At 36.8% G+C, this 20,272-nt stretch overlaps 1 protein-coding gene across 1 annotated transcript; it reads left to right on the forward strand.

Annotated features, from left to right (window-relative positions):
• Positions 1-14,492: 14,492 nt before the first annotated feature.
• LOC114520822 lies at positions 14,493-18,885 on the forward strand. The gene is made up of 3 exons (XM_028541154.1): positions 14,493-16,387; positions 18,419-18,745; positions 18,814-18,885. The coding sequence occupies exons 1-3, from the start codon at positions 14,498-14,500 to the stop codon at positions 18,883-18,885; spliced, it is 2,289 nt and encodes a 762-aa protein (XP_028396955.1). The 5' UTR covers positions 14,493-14,497.
• The last annotated feature ends 1,387 nt before the right edge of the window (positions 18,886-20,272 follow it).

Raw genomic sequence — 20,272 nt, forward strand, 5'->3', positions numbered from 1 at the left:
AATTGGAGATTAATTATAAGTCATTACAAGATTTTCAAAGCCTCATTCCTGACAACCAACAAACGTTTGTTGGCTGCAAAATTGAATATCAAATATTATCTTTCTTGGAATGATAGTGGAATTGTCTCTATTGTTGGTGGACCTGGCTTTGGGAAGAGCCCGTTGGCAGTTGAAGCTTTGAATCACCTAAGCAATCAGCATGGGTTTGTCGTTATTTTTTTCTTTTTTATCGTATGTTTCAACTGTTCCTGGTGTGAGACTACGTCTTTGTCATGACTTTGGTATTAATCTTGGAGAGATTCCGGAACCATCGTTGATGTTTCTGTTAAAGAGTAGCGAGAAGAAAGTTGTCCGTGTCATGGATAACACCGAGCAGCTGCTTGCATAAAAGGTTGGATGAATTTTTTAGTGACGAAAAAGTGTAGCCCGAATGATTTTGAGAACGACGAAGATCAGTAGAAAGTATTGGTTTGTCTTTGGTATTTGTTGGGAAATTTCTCTCTGATTCTTTGCCGATCATGCCCAATAACAGGATGAGAGGGCATTGGCACAAGTCTAATGATAAAACATTTTCTAAAGCTATGTCATTCCTTGACCGTAAATAGTTATTCAGTTAACGGTTGAAAAAAGATCATGCAATGTCGAGAAAATGCTAAAAATATTATGCAGTCAAAACCAGGCAACTAACCTAAAGTCTAAACCGGGATATTTGCGAATTATTGGAAAGTAGTGATATTTTCAAGCTTCATACAGGTTTTTCCACAACTTTAGCTGTGATATTCTCGCAGAAATGGTTTACAAGCAAGCTCCATCGTTAGCCTAAGAACGTCAGGCGATCACAGACAAACTAACATATATAATGTGCTCTCCATAAGCTTTTGGGCACTTTTGTTTTAACTGCGAATTACATTTATTCAATAAATCTGTACAAAACCCCGAAAGTTGATGGTGTCGTGCAATGTGTTAAACCACCCATGCATGCGAGATCTGCATATTTTGACCTGCGTAAGACCAACGAAGAGACCAACGAAGAGATCACGTACCATGCCTTTCGCTTCTTCATCGCTTCGCCTTTAATGAATCAACGGAAACACTAGTAGAAGCTCGCGCGACAAAGCTGTGAAGTGCGCTCAGAGAAACCCACCTTACATAGCTTCGTTGTATTTTGCGTTAGCAAGAACTTGTTGTGACTCGAAACTTGATTGCCATGAAGCCAAAGTATGTGCTAAAGAAGAAATGAAGATGCAAGAGTTGTTGGATTCACGAAAAGTAGCAGAGGAATATGTTACATGATATCTCCAGCGATCTATCTTCCAACTAAAAAACCCTGATTCCGGACACACCACAAACATGTATTGATCGTGACACTATTGTAAGGCGAATAATATTTTTCTTGCTTGAAAATGGCAGTGTGATTGCCTCTATATTAGCTTTACCAGGTTTTGGGAAAAGCAGTTGCAGTTGAAGTTTCCTATATCACCTAATCAAAGACCATAATATTTTCTCCCATGTTCTCATTTTTGTCGCATGCGCTTCAGCTATCCCTGGGAGTAGACAGCGTGTTTGTTCTGGTTTAAGAAGATTCAGAAGAAAGTTGTTCATTGTTATAATTTGTGGAAATCATCGAGAAGCTGCTTGGAAGCAATGTAAACCCCCCGTTCACTGAATTAGTACATAATCCGGCCCCCTAGAAATTCACGCGAACATTTGCAGATCCTGACAACGTCAAGAAACAAATTCGCAACTAATGGCAGGACACACCGTTGTTAACCTCCAACTATAGAACAGTTTGATAAAAAAATCTAGTATCGAACTTTGAGAAGGCGTTTTCCTCATGAAGAAATTAAAGATGACCACTTGTCTAAGGTAAGCTAATAGAGAAAAGCGAGTTTTAAAACCGTGGAAATTTTATTTAAGCTAGTTAGTCGCTATAATATTCTTGTATGTTTGCATGGTGACGTCAATAAGTAAATTAGCTTATAAGTTCACCCCGTAAGTATTTAATAGGCTACTTTTTGGCAGTATTAAATACTTACGTGGTGTACCTACAAGCTAATCCACTTAGTTAGTCGCTGTTTAATACAAGATACTAGTGATAAGCGCTTCATGATTCATCCGTTAATATTGCAGTTCTTCTTTGATCATGACTAATTTTAGGTTGAACAGGCGCCGGGTGGCTTTATTAAATATGCACCTTTTATGGCCCGCAACATGTTATAATTTCCGGTCATGCTTTATAACTATACATCTTGCTATTGTAAAACAGCGAAAAGTACTTCCAAACCTTGAATTGTCCCCTGTACTTTACTTTAACCAAATAATCATTGAAGGATAGTTGCAAGATCGGTTCACTTTGCAAGATCGGTTCAGTGAACACTGCACAAAATAAGTCGTTTTTCACAAAGTGCACTGTCCTATATGCAACGTGAAAATAATCCTAAGGATGCACGATATGACTTTCGGGAACCGAATCCACTTCAAGAGAATTTAGTTTTTAACATTTCATCCTCCTATTATGGGGATGACTTAATTTCGTAGACTTACGTATGCCTTGCATGCCAGAAAAAGGGGGGCGCCTTTTCTAGGACTAAGGGGAGAAAGGGGGGCGCCTTTTCTAAGACTAAGGGAGAAAGGCGGGCGCCTTTTCTAAGACTAAGGGGAGAAAGGGGGGCGCCTTTTCTAAGACTAAGGGGAGCAAGGGTGGCGACGGTGAATTAATATTATTTGTATTAATTAAATAATATTATTCCATTGAGACCCCGTTTACACTAGAACGAAAGTTTCCGGATTTGTAAAATTTTCCGGATTCATTGTTACACACATGTATCGGATTCGTCAGGTGTTTACACTACACTTTAGTTTTCTCTGTATGCGGATTTGTCGGTTTACACTCACATTATACTTGTTCTTGGAGAATTGTTTGGTCGTCACGTTTGAATTTCTTCGGATTCGTCGTACAAAGCGTTTGCACAAGAAAATTTTCCGGATTCAAATGTTTCTGGATACGAAGTTTCCACAAACTTTTACGGATTCAAAGTTTCCGGATATATACGGCTTAAAACTGAGTACATTTTCTATCGGATTCGTTGCTGCGTGTGTAAACAGCAACATGAATCCGGTACTAAAACATTCCGCTTTCGTGATGAATCCGAAAACTTTCGCTCTAGTGTAAACGGGGTCTGAAAGTCGAGAGGTAAAATGCTTAGAAGATAAGGTCGCAAGGCCGCTAGGTTCTAGGCTAAGTATCCTATTCAAGTACGTTCGTGAAGTTTAAATTTGGAATGCCATTAAAATTCATACCAAAGAGTGTCGCTACGAATTTTCTACTGACTACCCGGGATTGCCCTTTATCGCTCCGACGTCTCTGTTCTCAAAGCATACGTCACTCTAATGGGGCAGTAATTCGGGATTTAGCTTCAGCCTTCGGCCTGGGATTTGCAGTCAAAAGTATTCAGAAAATATGAATGATAATTCAAGCATCTTGTCGAATTAATAGAAGAAATGTTTGACGTCTAATCAGTATAAACGTTTAAACTTGTTGTTAATCTTTCATGCCTCTGCATGATAATATCCATACATCTTCCATTTTAAAAAATTTAAAAGCATTCGTTCATGCCATTTCCTTGCAATATCCATTTATTATATGAACATGATTGTTATACGGAGTTTTTCGCCACTGAGAAAAATCTTGTTCGATGCCGCATGGTAAACTATCGTATTAAAATATGGCATGTTGCATGTTAAATCGTTCACGTCTCATTTTTTTATTGTAATAGGTCTAGCTATTATTTAATATTGAATGGTCAGAAATGATGTCAAGAAAAACTTGGGAACATTGCTGGTTTTCTATTTCCACTCGGAAACCTCAACTCGCGTCGCATAATTTGAAGCAATATTTTCTTAATTTGAATTGAATAGATGAGTTATTTTGAGTTTATGTGTTTTAGTCTTAGACCTGCTGATCGCGTCTGTTTAGCGACAAGGGCAGACTTATCTTCACAAAAAGATAAACTGGTATAAAGTTCTCGTTTTTTCACCCTAATTGCTATCACTTTTGTATCATTCACGACAACTGGCGCCACACGAATGTTAATCCCATATTAAATGCCATCCTCTCACAGTTCACAGTTTTCGTGTAAAACAATCATATTAAAATATTGCATTTCGCATGTTGAATCGTTCACGTCTCGTTTTTTTATTGTAATAGGTTCAGCTATATTGTTTATTGAAAGGTTATAGAAAGGTATAAAGAAAAACTTGGGAACGTTGCTGGTTTTTTATTTCCACTCGGAAACCTCAACTCGCGTCGCGTGACCGTGACGTAACCAGTTACACCATGAAACCAAATGTTAAAAAAAATCGACAATCGATCAACGCCTGTTGACAATCTAGGCAAATACGCATACCTTGAGCTTTCTTTCCTTCAACACAGATTCATGCACTAACGAAGGCCCGGGAAAGCTTACATGTGGGCGATACCCTAACAAACGTATAAGAACAATGTGTTTTACCGTAGCGGGGATATCGCAAATCTTGCTTTCCAAGATCTGTAAAGTTAAAATTACCTGATCGTTTCTCACGCATATTAGTCGAACGGTAATGGGCAAAAAGATTAATGAGCTAGTCCATAACAGTTCGAGTTTGATTCCAGAAAGTAAATAACGTTAATTGGGGAACATATAACGAGGGTTATCCACATGGTGCATTTAGGATAGGGCAGCATAAATTATACGGCTTAATTTCCAATTCAAAATACCTCAATACCAACGCTATTGATTATTCATTTCTAAAGAATACTTTCCTTTAAAATCTATACCAATATTAGTGCTGCAGTAATTTATTCTGACTTAATTACCCTGGATCCGCCACTGGGGGTTACAACTTATGAATTACAACAAATAATGGCATAAAAACGGTTCTTTCGAAAGTCCATTTGGTGTAATGATAGTTATCGACAGTTTGGGGGCACGCTTTATGTATTCGCTATTCCCTCTTTGTTAACCATATTTTACAATGTCGTGTAATGCTATTTGCATAGGTATTCTCATCAGTTATTACACTGAACTAAAATTATAATCTGAACCACGTAAATTTTACCTCGAGAGACGTAGAACCGCAGAACAAATTTGTCTATGTACGCCTATTTGGTACTGTATGGTCGTTTGCTCATATTGTGAGAAAGGACTCTGCTCTAACTCGGGTTCTAGTTTCAATACGCGAAAAAACTGGGAACTAGCATGCGCTAATATGATAATATCTACCTACCAAAATACACTCATTTGGTATAGAGAAGTCTTTAAAAATCTTTGGCTTATTTCAGCTTGTCAATTCTCATTTGATATGGTTACTTTCATTTGATTTGCTGCAATCAACTAGAAATGTTATAAGACATTACTAAAATACTTTATTTTGGGATATGGATTGGTTTGTGGGTTCTCGTATGAAACCTTAAGAGCAAGTTTGGTGAGTATATTTTGTATAATAGTGCAGGATTAGCGATTGCGAGGCAAAATTATCACTATGAAGACATGCATGCACAGAAACTGCTGTCGCGTGTGATAAATAACTAGTTTGAAGCAATTTAATTTGAATTGAATAGATGAGTTATTTACAGTCTATGTATCTTAGTCTTAGATCTGCTGATCGCGTATGTTTAGCCGCAGGGGCAGGCTTATCTTCACAGAAAGATAAACTGGTAGTAAATTCTCGTTTTTACACCCTCAATTGCCATCACTTTTGTTACTATCATTAGCGACAACTGGCGCCACACATTTAATCCCATATTAAATGCTATTTTCTCACGGTTCACAGTTTTCGTATTAAGCTAACGCCCGCTTTGCACTGTCAAATTTTCTGTGATCACAGTTGGAATTTTCAAACAACAAGTTTTAAAAGATTTGTTGAAAATACTGGAGGGAACTGTAACACTATAATTAATACGAAGTTATTTCATCCTATATTCACTACGTAATGCTTAAAACTTTCGATCTTATAACGCAAAATTGAAACCGTGAACACAAAAACTTTGACAGTGTAAAGCGGGCCTAAGAATCATTGCCCCGTGTAATTCTTTCAGGGTCTAAATTGATTTTACGCAAATAACTAAAATTTATCTTACCCCCTGTGGTATTGGTTGCGTAAAATCGTACCACGCAAAACTTCAAAGTACTATATTATGAAACTTTTGTTGCGCGTTGAGCAATAACATTCAATTTGAAAAGAAGAATAATAAAACAACGCGAGTGTGGGTAATACTGCCCAAAAATCCGTTTTTAAATGTTATGGTAAATATTTTGTAATTCGCTTGTACCCACGCATAACCCGCATATACGCCAATAGCGTCAGCAAAGAATGCATGGTTATGAATGCATTAACCAGCTGAGTCTTTAATATAAGCTATATTATTGTTTATTGTCCAGAACTTTTCGAGTTTTCCTTCGGTCATATAGATTGTAAAATACATGCTTTGCACAATGTATGCAATTTACGATACTAATAAGGTGCATAAACCAGTGGCGTAGCCAGCCCGACATTAAGTCATGCTATGCTAATATTTTGGTGTTCATTGACTGTGAAAACAATGGATTTCTAAAGAAATGAATAAATGATAATAACATAAAACTTGCATAGCATAACTAAATCGTCAGGTTGGCTACGCCACTGCAAGAAACCAACATCCTAGATTAAAGTGGTCTCATAATCGAACGTTACCAATTCAAAGGGTTCCAGGATCGAGTTTTTGTCTCGTGATTTTGATCATCATTATCTCATTTGATTTGCTGCAATCAACTAGAAATGTTATAAGACATTACTAAAAGACTTTATTTCGAGATATGGATTGGTTTGTGTGTTCTCGTATAAAACCTTAAGAGCAAGTTTGGTGAGTATATTTTGTACAATAGTGCAGGATTAGCAATTGCGAGGCACAAATTATCACTATGAAGACATGCATGCACAGAAACTGGTGTCGCGTGTGATAAATAATTTGAAGCAATATTTTCTTAATTGGAATTGAATAGATGAGTTATTTACAATCTATATGTCGTTAGTCTTAGATCTGCTGATTGCGTTGGCTTAGCGACAAGGGCAGACTTATCTTCACAGAAAGATAAACTGGTAGTAAATTCTCGTTTTTACGCCCTCCATTTCTATCACTTTTGCATCATTCACGAAGACTTTGCGCCACACGAATGTTAATCCCATATTAAATGCAATTCTCTCACGGTTCACAGTTTTCGTATTAAGCTAACGCCCGCTTTACACTGTCAAATTTTCTGTGATCACAGTTGGAATTTTCAAACAACAAGTTTTAAAAGATTTGTTGAAAATTCTGGAGGGAACTGTAACGCTATAATTAATACGAAGTTATTTCATCCTATATTCAGTACGTAATGCTTAAAACTTTCGATCTTATAACGCAAAATTGAAACCGTGAACACAAAAACTTTGACAGTGTAAACCGGGCCTAAGAATCATTGCCCCGTGTAATTCTTTCAGGGTCTAAATTGATTTTACGCAAATAACTAAAATTTATCTTGCCCCCTGTGGTATTGGTTGCGTAAAATCGTACCACGCGAAACTTCAAAGTACTATATTATGAAACTATAATAATAACATTCAATTTGAAAAGAAGAATAATAAAACAACGCGAGTGTGGGTAATACTGCCCAAAAATCCGTTTTTAAATGTTATGGTAAATATTTTGTATTTCGCTTGTATCCACACATAACCCGCATATACGCCAATAGCGTCAGCAAAGAATGCATTGTTATGAATGAATTAACCAGCTGAGTCTTTAATATAAGCTATTATTATTTATTGTCCAGAACTTTTCGAATTGTCATATAGATTGTAAAATACAGCTTTGCACAATGTATGCAATTTACCATACTATTAACTATTAAGTTGCAAGAAGCTAGTGACGTAGCTAGCCCGACAATTTAGTCATGCTATGCATGCTTATATTTTGGTGTTCGTTGACGTTTGGTGAGTATATTTAGTATAATAGTGCAGGATTAGCAATTGAGAGGCAAAAATTTTCACTATGAAGACATGCATGCACAAAAGCTGGTGTCGCGTGTCATAAATAATTTGAAGAAATATTTTCTTGATTTGAATTGAATAGATGAGTTATTTACAATCTATATGTCTTAGTCTTAGACTTGATGATCGCGTCTGTTTAGTGGCAAGGGCAAACTTATCTTCACAGAAAGATAAACTGGTAGTAAATTCTCGTTTTTACGCCCTCAATTTCTATCACTTTTATATCATTCACGAAGACTTTGCGCCACACGAATGTTAATCCCATATTATAATGCCATTCTCTCGATGTTCACAGTTTTCTTATTAAGCTAACGCCCAGTTTACACTGTCAAATTTTCTGTGATCACTGTCGGAATTTTCAAACAACAAGTTATAAAAGATTTGTTTTAAAATACTGGAGGGAACTGTAACACTAAAATTAATACGAAGTTATTTCATCCTATATTTACTACATAATGCTTAAAACTTGGGATTTAATAACGCAAAATTGCAACTGTGATCATAGAAACATTGACAGTGTAAACTGGGCCTAAGAATCATTGCCCCGTGCAATTCTTTCAGGGACTAAATTGATTTTTTTCAAATAACTAAAATTCATCTTGCCCCCTGTGGTATTGGTTGCGTAAAATCGTACCACGCAAAACTTCAAAGCACAATATTATGAAACATTGGTTGTGCGTTGAGCAATAACTTTCAATTTGAAAAGAAGAATAATAAATCAACGCGAGTGTGATTCGAGTTTTCCTTCGGTCATATAGATTGTAAAATACAGCTTTGCACATGCAATTTACCATACTAATAAGGTGCATGCATAAACCAGTGGCTTAGCCAGTCCAACAATTTAGTCATGCTATGCTAATATTTTGGTGTTCATTGACTGTGAAAACAATGGATTTCTAAAGACATGAATAAATGATAATAACATAAAACTTGCATAGCATAACTAAATCGTCAGGTTGGCTACGCCACTGCAAGAAACCAACATCCTATATTAAAGTGGTCTTATAATCGAACGTTACCAATTCAAAGGGTTCCAGGATCGAGTTTTTGTCTCGTGATTTTGATCATCATTATCTCATTTGATTTGCTGCAATCAACTAGAAATGTTATAAGACATTACTAAAAGACTTTATTTCGAGATATGGATTGGTTTGTGTGTTCTCGTATAAAACCTTAAGAGCAAGTTTGGTGAGTATATTTTGTACAATAGTGCAGGATAGCATTGGAGGCACAAATTATCACTATGAAGACATGCATGCACAGAAACTGGTGTCGCGTGTGATAAATAATTTGAAGCAATATTTTCTTAATTGGAATTGAATAGATGAGTTATTTACAATCTATATGTCGTTAGTCTTAGATCTGCTGATTGCGTTGGCTTAGCGACAAGGGCAGACTTATCTTCACAGAAAGATAAACTGGTAGTAAATTCTCGTTTTTACGCCCTCCATTTCTATCACTTTTGCATCATTCACGAAGACTTTGCGCCACACGAATGTTAATCCCATATTAAATGCAATTCTCTCACGGTTCACAGTTTTCGTATTAAGCTAACGCCCGCTTTACACTGTCAAATTTTCTGTGATCACAGTTGGAATTTTCAAACAACAAGTTTTAAAAGATTTGTTGAAAATTCTGGAGGGAACTGTAACGCTATAATTAATACGAAGTTATTTCATCCTATATTCAGTACGTAATGCTTAAAACTTTCGATCTTATAACGCAAAATTGAAACCGTGAACACAAAAACTTTGACAGTGTAAACCGGGCCTAAGAATCATTGCCCCGTGTAATTCTTTCAGGGTCTAAATTGATTTTACGCAAATAACTAAAATTTATCTTGCCCCCTGTGGTATTGGTTGCGTAAAATCGTACCACGCGAAACTTCAAAGTACTATATTATGAAACTATAATAATAACATTCAATTTGAAAAGAAGAATAATAAAACAACGCGAGTGTGGGTAATACTGCCCAAAAATCCGTTTTTAAATGTTATGGTAAATATTTTGTATTTCGCTTGTATCCACACATAACCCGCATATACGCCAATAGCGTCAGCAAAGAATGCATTGTTATGAATGAATTAACCAGCTGAGTCTTTAATATAAGCTATTATTATTTATTGTCCAGAACTTTTCGAATTGTCATATAGATTGTAAAATACAGCTTTGCACAATGTATGCAATTTACCATACTATTAACTATTAAGTTGCAAGAAGCTAGTGACGTAGCTAGCCCGACAATTTAGTCATGCTATGCATGCTTATATTTTGGTGTTCGTTGACGTTTGGTGAGTATATTTAGTATAATAGTGCAGGATTAGCAATTGAGAGGCAAAAATTTTCACTATGAAGACATGCATGCACAAAAGCTGGTGTCGCGTGTCATAAATAATTTGAAGAAATATTTTCTTGATTTGAATTGAATAGATGAGTTATTTACAATCTATATGTCTTAGTCTTAGACTTGATGATCGCGTCTGTTTAGTGGCAAGGGCAAACTTATCTTCACAGAAAGATAAACTGGTAGTAAATTCTCGTTTTTACGCCCTCAATTTCTATCACTTTTATATCATTCACGAAGACTTTGCGCCACACGAATGTTAATCCCATATTATAATGCCATTCTCTCGATGTTCACAGTTTTCTTATTAAGCTAACGCCCAGTTTACACTGTCAAATTTTCTGTGATCACTGTCGGAATTTTCAAACAACAAGTTATAAAAGATTTGTTTTAAAATACTGGAGGGAACTGTAACACTAAAATTAATACGAAGTTATTTCATCCTATATTTACTACATAATGCTTAAAACTTGGGATTTAATAACGCAAAATTGCAACTGTGATCATAGAAACATTGACAGTGTAAACTGGGCCTAAGAATCATTGCCCCGTGCAATTCTTTCAGGGACTAAATTGATTTTTTTCAAATAACTAAAATTCATCTTGCCCCCTGTGGTATTGGTTGCGTAAAATCGTACCACGCAAAACTTCAAAGCACAATATTATGAAACATTGGTTGTGCGTTGAGCAATAACTTTCAATTTGAAAAGAAGAATAATAAATCAACGCGAGTGTGATTCGAGTTTTCCTTCGGTCATATAGATTGTAAAATACAGCTTTGCACATGCAATTTACCATACTAATAAGGTGCATGCATAAACCAGTGGCTTAGCCAGTCCAACAATTTAGTCATGCTATGCTAATATTTTGGTGTTCATTGACTGTGAAAACAATGGATTTCTAAAGACATGAATAAATGATAATAACATAAAACTTGCATAGCATAACTAAATCGTCAGGTTGGCTACGCCACTGCAAGAAACCAACATCCTATATTAAAGTGGTCTTATAATCGAACGTTACCAATTCAAAGGGTCGGCCAGGATCGCGTTTTTGTCTCGTGATTTTGATCATCATTATGTCATTTGATTTGCTGCAATCAACTAGAAATGTTATAAGACATTACTAAAAGACTTTATTTCGAGATATGGATTGGTTTGTGTGTTCTCGTATAAAACCTTAAGAGCAAGTTTGGTGAGTATATTTAGTACAATAGTGCAGGATTAGCAATTGCGAGGCACAAATTATCACTATGAAGACATGCATGCACAGAAACTGGTGTCGCGTGTGATAAATAACTAGTTTGAAGCAATTTAATTTGAATTGAATACATGAGTTATTTACAGTCTATGTATCTTAGTCTTAGATCTGCTGATCGCGTCTGTTTAGTGGCAAGGACAGACCTATCTTCACAGAAAGATAAAATGGTAGTAAATTCTCGTTCTTACGCCCTCAATTTCTATCACTTTTGTATCATTCATGAAGACTTTGCGCCACACGAATGTTAATCCCATATTAAATGCAATTCTCTCACGGTTCACAGTTTTCGTATTAAGCTAACGCCCGCTTTACACTGTCAAATTTTCTGTGATCACAGTTGGAATTTTCAAACAACAAGTTTCAAAAGATTTGTTGAAAATATTGGAGGGAACTGTAACACTATAATTAATACAAAGTTATTTCATCCTATATTCACTACATAATGCTTAAAACTTGGGATTTATAATAACGCAAAATTGCAACCATGATCACAGAAACTTTGAGAGTGTAAACCGGGCCAAAGAATCATTGCCCCGTGTAATTCTTTCAGGGACTTAATTGATTTTTTGCCCCCTGTGGTATGGTTGCGTAAAATCGTACCACGCAAAACTTCAAAGTACAATATTATGAAACATTGGTTGTTCGTTGAGCAAAAAGTTTCAATTTAAAAAGGAGAAGAAAAAATCAACGCAAGGGTGGGGAATACTGCCCAAAAATCCGTTTTTAAATGTTCTGGTAAATATTTTGTAATTCGCTTGTACCCACACATAGCCCGCACATACGCCAATAGCGTCAGCAAAGAATGCATTGTTATGAATGCATTAACCAGCTGTGTCTTTAATATAAGCTATTATTGTTTATTGTCCAGAACTTTTCGAATTTTCCTTCGGTCATATAGATTGTAAAATACAGCTTTGCACAATGTATGCAGTTTACCATACTATTAACGATCAAGTTGCAAGAAACCAGTGACGTAGCCAGCCGGACAATTTAGTCATGCTATGCTACTATTTTGGTGTTTATTGACGTTTTGTGAGCATATTTGGTATAATATTGCAGGATTAGCAATTGCGAGGCACAAATTATCATTATGAAGACATGCATCCACAGAAACTGGTGTTGCGTGTCATAAATAATTTGAAGAAATATCTTCTTAATTTGAATTAAATAAATGAGTTATTTACAGTTGATGTGTTTTAGTCTTAGACCTGCTGATCGCGTCTGTTTAGCGACAAGGGCAGACTTATCTTCACAGAAAGATAAACTGGTAGTAAATTCTCGTTTTTACACCCTTAATTGCTATCACTTTTGTATCATTTATCAAGACTGGCGCCACACGAATGTTAATCCCAACATATTAAATGCCATTTTCTCAATGTTCGCAGTTTTCGTATTAAACTAAGGCCTGGTTTACACTGTCAAATTTTATATGATCACAGTTGGAATTTTCAAACAACAAGTAAAAGATTTGCCGAAAATACTGAAGAGAACTGTAACACTATATGATTACTAAGTTATTTCATCCTAATATTCACTACTAAGTACTAACTTCTTATTAACCGAACGCGAGGTCTTTACCGAGAAATATCGGACCGAGGTCTTCTTTTTCCGACTGAGCTCGAGCGAAGAGCGAGGTTTGTACAAAAAGATCGAGGTCCGATACTTCTCGGTAAAGACTGAGCAAGCGAGGTTAATAAAAAGTTTATTATATGGCATAAGGCATGTATATGTACGGGCCTAACCCATTGCCCCGTGCATGTAATTCTCTCAGGGACTAAATTGTTTTTTTTTAAATAACTAAAATTTATCTTACCCCCTGTGGTATGGTTGCGTATAAAATCTTACCACGCGAAACTTCAAAGTACAATATTATGAGACATTGGTTGTGTGCTGAGTAATAACTTTCAATTTGAAAAGAAGAATAAAAAATCAACGCGAGTGTGGGTAGTACTGCCCAAAAATGGGCAGTACATATATATAAAGGCTAATTTCCACTCCGGAAAACGAGCAGCGGGTCGCATTTTTTTCCGAGCTGGTCCGATCCATGAAGTGATTTCGGATCGGATCAAAAAAAGTCAAAACGATTTGAACTTTTTTTTTATCCGGTCTCGGACGCTTTCGGATCAATATAAGCCAAAAATTTCAACAGACGGCGCACGCGCGGATTATCTTTCGTTCCGATCCGATCCGCTGCTCGTTTTCCGGAGTGGAAATTAGCCCTAAGTTAATCACAAAAACATTACGTTTCGACTAAAGAGATAATAAAGTCGAAACGTTATGTTTTTGTGATTAACTTTATAATTACAAAAACAGTACGTTTCGACTTAAAATATATGATTACTAATAACTTAGTAATTATATATTTTTGAGAAAGATAATAAAGTCGAAACGTAATGTTTTTGTAATTAATATATAATATATATATATATATATATATACAAATATATATATATATATATATATATATATATATAGTGATTAATATATAATATATATATATATATATACAAATATATATATATATATATATATATATATATATATATAACCAAGATAATCGATACATATATTGTGATCAGTTACTCATTTTACTTCGAGTTAAGTGACATAGTATACTCCCAATTTTAAATCTCTCACTCAAACACTATTTTCTACTTGTTGTATAAGTTCTTTGCAAATATTGTTTATTTGCGAAGACTGATAATGGAGAATTTCTTTGAACAAAAATAAACTTGCATGTAATACAAAATTAATGATAAACGATACTCTATTTCATCTTTGACTTTGTTTACCGATTTTCTCACAATTGAATTTCTACATTTTTTATTTTCTTTCAAGAATTTTATTCAAATGAATTCGTCAAAAGAACACAACAACTGGCTAACCGTTGGAGAAATAATCAGATTGATTAAGGAACCCGTCGCATTATACACCTGCAATATCATAGAAAAATGGCATGCAAAGCTGTGTGGTTCTTTGCCAGAGAAATGCTCAAACCCTGGAGATTGTGAAAAGAAAAAGAAACCGCTTGGCCTGTGTCCCTCTTGCAAGCAATGGTACGACGAGCTTGCCAAATCCCACCGGAGAAACGATAAAGGGCAATTCAAAAGCACGTGGCGGCAAAACTGCGACACATCAAAGTGGCCGAATGATCCTTGGGAGGTTGCCAAGTTCTTTATGCCCAGCCTTGGGGACAACAAAAAAAATGTTGAAGACGCCGAAACCACTGATTTATCGTCTCTTCTGAACGTGCTTGCATGGACGGAAGATGCGGTCTTTGCCCCAGACAGACGTGTTGATCGTAACCTCGTTGAGGACCTTCGTTCAAAGGTTAGAAACCCTTGGGCGCATGCACCTAATCAAAACCTAGACGAACCCACTCTTAACGATGCTTTTTGTATTGCTGATAAATTTGTTGCCGACCTAGACATAGTTTTCAGTCGTGAAGAAGTCAAGAATTGTATAGAGGATATCAAAGCTTTGAGAGACAACAGACAAACCAAAGTCACAGAAAACGAGTTGAAGAATCTGAATTTGCGTGAGTTACGTGGAGACGACAGTCAGAAGAAAGGAGAGATGGAAAGTTTGAAAGAAGAATTAAAGTGTTTAAACGATAATGAAAATCCTAATTTACAGGTTATCAAGGAACAGGAGGAAAAATTTAAGAAATTGGAGAAAGACTATAGGTCATTACAAGATCTCATGAAATCATTACAAGATACGGAAAACGTTCAAGCAACTAATCAACCGTGCCAACTGAAGAGCTGTATTCCTGACAAACCAGAAATTTTCATTGGTCGCGACGCTGTTGTAAAGGAATTAATATCTTCTTTGGTAGATAATGGCTGTGGAATTGTATCTATCGTAGGTGGACCAGGTTTTGGAAAGAGCACCGTTGCAAAAGAAGTTTCCCATAATTTAAACACAAACCATGATATTATCGTAATTTTCTCATATTTGCAAAATATTTCAGCTGTATCCGATGTGACACGATGTCTCTGCCTTGACGTCGGCGTTACCCCCGGAGAAGATCCTGAATCATCGTTGATGTCGCGGTTGAGGGATATTGAGCAGAAGGTCGTCCTTGTCATGGACAACATCGAGCAGCTGCTGGAAAGCGGCGATAAATCCCAGTTTATTGAATTAGTGCTTACTCTACGCAAAAATTCACAGCAACGTGTGCAGATACTAGCAACGACAAGAACTGAATTTTTGATTCCTGGGCAAAAATCCGTAACCCATCAAATAAAAGAATTGGATGAAAAATCAAGTGTCGATCTTTTAAAAGAATGTTGCCCAAATGGTGGAATTGAAGACACTTACTTTTCTGAGTTGGCTAACCTATGTGGCTTCCTTCCTCTCGCTTTGTGTCTCGCAGGAAAACGAATTCAAGATCTTTATGATCCTCGGAAGTTAACAAAATGGTTAAGAAAGAAGCCTATGGAGACATTGAAGCCTGTTCAACAAGCCGTCGAATTTTCTTTTCTGATGTTGAAGGATGAAGAACAAAAAGCTTTGGTTCGTCTTTCTGTGTTTGATGGGAATTTCCGAAGTAAATCCGCGAAAAAGGTTATCGGGAAAAATAGTTTGGAAACCATCGATTTTTTGAAAGATCTTGTTGGTCGAAGTTTAATACAAAATACCAGTGATAAGCGATTTGTGATCCATTCGCTCATCCGGCGGTTCCTGTCTGAAAATGTTCAGTTTCATGGTGAAAAGGCAAAGGCTCAAGGATGTATGGTGAGTCATTTCCTAAAGATGTGCCATTTATGGACATGGGAGTGTTATTCGTATAACGGGTTTACTGGCGCCAGGGAAAAACTTAAAAAAGACATCCACAACATCGAGGAAACGCTCAAAATATGTAGTCAAGATCCGGCAACCAATTCAAACACAATCATCCTAAAGTCATTGGCAAGTAGTGACATTTACATGTCTTCATACAGATTTTTTCACAACTTCAGCTGGGATCTTCTTCCAGAAGCAGTTTTGGGAAATTTCTTCGAATCTTGTACTAAACTAGCCAGAAAACAGGAACAAGTAGTTATTGAAATCCTTTTCCAATGTTTAATAGCAGATCAAGAAGGTCGTAAATCTTCGCGGGATTCTCCTGAATACACCAGCCAAATTGGGATACTCGAGGCAGCGTTTCATAAATATGAAATGGATTTGAAAGACGATAGATTCGTTTTTATGTTTTGTTACGAATTGATTACCCGATATCATTTCAACAGCACACAAAATAACCAACCAGCAGATCTTCCTTACAATAATCTTTCTTCTTTGCCTGAAAGCAAAGAGTTAAGTCTTGAAGAAAAGGTTGCAGAAGCATATATTTTAAAGAAGAGGGGAAATATTTGCAAATTGCAGGCCAATAAACTGTTCCGCAAAGACGACAAACAGTACGAAGAATACATGAACTCTGCAAAATCAATTTACAACGAAGCTCTATCTTTAGCCCAAAATGCCTTAGGCGATCACGAATTAACATGTTCTCTCCACAAACTTCTGGGAGATCTATATTTTAACATGGATAAGAGAGATGAGGCACTTGCGTGTTATACCCATGCTATAAATCTACACAAGAAACTACAACTTGATTCTAATGAACAGTTTGTGATGTTGCTCAAAAATTTAGGAGGATGCCTCTCATTTAGTGGTCGCTTCGAAGAATCAATGGAAAAGCTAAGCGAAGCACGCGATATTGCAAACAAGATCACTGAGGAAAACGCCCATTTTAAAGCCCTGGTGTATTACGAGTTGGCAAAAACATGTAGTTCCTGGAATCCCGAATGTCAAAAAGCCGTAGAATATGCAGAAAAGGCAATGAAAATGCAAAAGTTGCGGGACCCGCGCAAAGTAGAAGAATTGAGGGAGATTATCGAAAAGGCAGAGATCGTAAAAAGATTCGTCAGTTCATTACGAGATATCGTCAACGTTCAAGAAACTGATCGGTTGTTTCAATTGAAAAGCCGCATACCCAACAAACCACAAACGTTCATTGGTCGTGACGCTGATGTAGAGCAAATAATAACCTCTTTGGTGGAGAATGGCTGTGGAATTGTCAATATTGTCGGTGGAGCAGGCTTTGGAAAAACCACTGTCGCAGTTGAAGTTTCTCATCACTTAAGCAATGACCATAATATTGCCGTCTTTTTCTCATCCCTGTCAAATGCTTCAAGTGTTGCTGACGTTAAACGACGTCTTTGTCGTGACGTGGGCGTTATAGCTGGAAAACATCCTGACTCATCTTTAACTTTCTGGTTAAAGAGTATTAAGAAGAAAGTTGTCCTGGTGATGGATGGCATCGCGCAAATGGCCAACGGCGATTTTCAATCCGAGCTCACTAAATTAGTGCTTTCCCTCCGTAACCATTCACAGCAACATCTACAGATCCTAACAACTTCAAGCCGCATTCAATTTCCTGTCTCAGTAAACACGGTAAACTATCTAACGGAGGAGTTAGATATGACATATAGTGTGGAACTTTTAAGAACGTGTTGTCCTGATGTAGAAGTTGAAGATGCATACCTGTTTGAATTGGCGAAGCTGTGTGGTTTTGTTCCTCTCGCATTGTGTATCGCAGGGACACTAATTTCAGATCTTGGTGATCCTTCAGAGTTGATACATTTGTTCGAAGAGAAACACATGAAAGGATTGCGGAACCCCAACCAGTGTATCCAGCAAGCCATCTGGGCCTCATGTCAAAATTTGAGAGATGAAGAGCGGAAGGCGTTGGTTTGTCTTTCAGTATTTGTTGGAAATTTTCAGAGCAGCTCCGCAAAAGAGGTCGTTAATAAGAGTGGCGTGGAAGTCGAAAATTTATTAGAATATCTCGTGAGACGAAGTTTAGTTCAGGAAATTGGTGGTGGGCGCTACGTAATTCATTCGCCTATTAAAAGATTTTTAGCCAAACATGATCAATTTCAAGATGAAAGGAAAATGGCACAAGAATTGATGGTGAAACATTTTCTGAAGCTGTGCCATTCGTTAACCATGGACGGTTATTTACATAATGGTTACACTAGCGCCAGAGAATCACTAAGGAAAGACATCCACAATATCGAGAAAACGTTAAAACTGTGCACCGAAGACGAGGCAAGAGTTCTGGGCCCAAATATCGCAGAGTTGGTGGCGAGCAGTGATCTTTATAATTCTTCTTGCAGGTTCTTTTGCGAGTTCAGCTGGGATCTTTTTCACCCATTCGTTTTAACAAAGTTCATAAAATCTTGTGTTGAACTAGCCAAAAGGAGAAAGCAACCGGCTATTGAGATGATATTTCGATGTTTGGTAGCAGATCAATCAGGACATACATCGGGACGGAAAACTCGGGAACACACTCGCCTCGTGGACGCCATCGCTAAAGAGTCGCAGAAAAATGACGCGTTATGGAAAGAAGATAGGTCCTTATTTATCCTCTGTCATTATATTTTTTCCCTGTTTGACTCTGATAAACCAACCAATGAGGCACCTCCTGATCTACCAGAAGATGATCTTCCACCATTGGATGAAGACAAATCTGCAAGTCCTATCGCGAAAGCTGCGGAAGCATACTTTCTGTTGGCGCGTGCCAATTTGAACAAGAAACGTGGTATTAAAATATCCAAGGCTAAGAGTGCCAACGGAGATTCCTATGAATGCTTTAAAAATGCAGAAACACTTTACAACAAGGCGTTGGCGTTGGCTAAAGAGTTGTTAGGTGACCACGAATTCACATGCCGTCTGCACCTACAGTTAGGAGACCTCTATTTAGTAATGCATGATAACACAAAGGCAATAATGTGCTTTACCGATTACATAATTCGGCACAAGAAGCTGGGACTTTATTTTAACGAAACCTTCGTGTATTTTCTCAAGAAATGTGGAATCTGTCTGGCTTATCTTCGTTATTTTAATGCATCCGTGACAACGTTAAAGGAGGCTCGTGACCTAGCTGGAGAGCAAACGCGTTGTAGAGCATTTTTAATTTATGAATTAGCAAAGACCTATGATATGTGGAAACCTGGCTGCTATGAAGCGGTGAAATGTGCCAACGAAGCATTGGAGATGCAAGAATTACTGCAAAGCGAGAAAATGGTAAAAACATTAGAGAAGATTCTTCAAATTGCCGAAGAAAATACGGCGTCATTATAGGCGTACGGAAACAATTAGTGGTAACATTTTGTCGTTTCTCTCGTTCATTCATTCTCTGAATGAACGAGAGAAAACACTACACTATATGGTAAACATTATATATTCAGTATGAAGAAATGCCTGGCCTGAATGAACGAGAGAAAACACTACACTATATGGTAAACATTATATATTCAGTATGAAGAAATGCCTGGCCTGAATGAACGAGAGAAAACACTACACTATATGGTAAACATTATATATTCAGTATGAAGAAATGCCTGGCCTGAATGAACGAGAGAAAACACTACACTATATGGTAAACATTATATATTCAGTATGAAGAAATGCCTGGCCTGAATGAACGAGAGAAAACACTACACTATATGGTAAACATTATATATTCAGTATGAAGAAATGCCTGGCCTGAATGAACGAGAGAAAACACTACACTATATGGTAAACATTATATATTCAGTATGAAGAAATGCCTGGCCTGAATGAACAAGAGAA

The sequence above is a fragment of the Dendronephthya gigantea genome, unplaced genomic scaffold, assembly GCF_004324835.1.
Source record: "Dendronephthya gigantea isolate DGI-Jeju-01 unplaced genomic scaffold, DenGig_1.0 000018F, whole genome shotgun sequence".
In the NCBI taxonomy this organism is placed as follows: Eukaryota; Metazoa; Cnidaria; class Anthozoa; order Malacalcyonacea; family Nephtheidae; genus Dendronephthya; species Dendronephthya gigantea.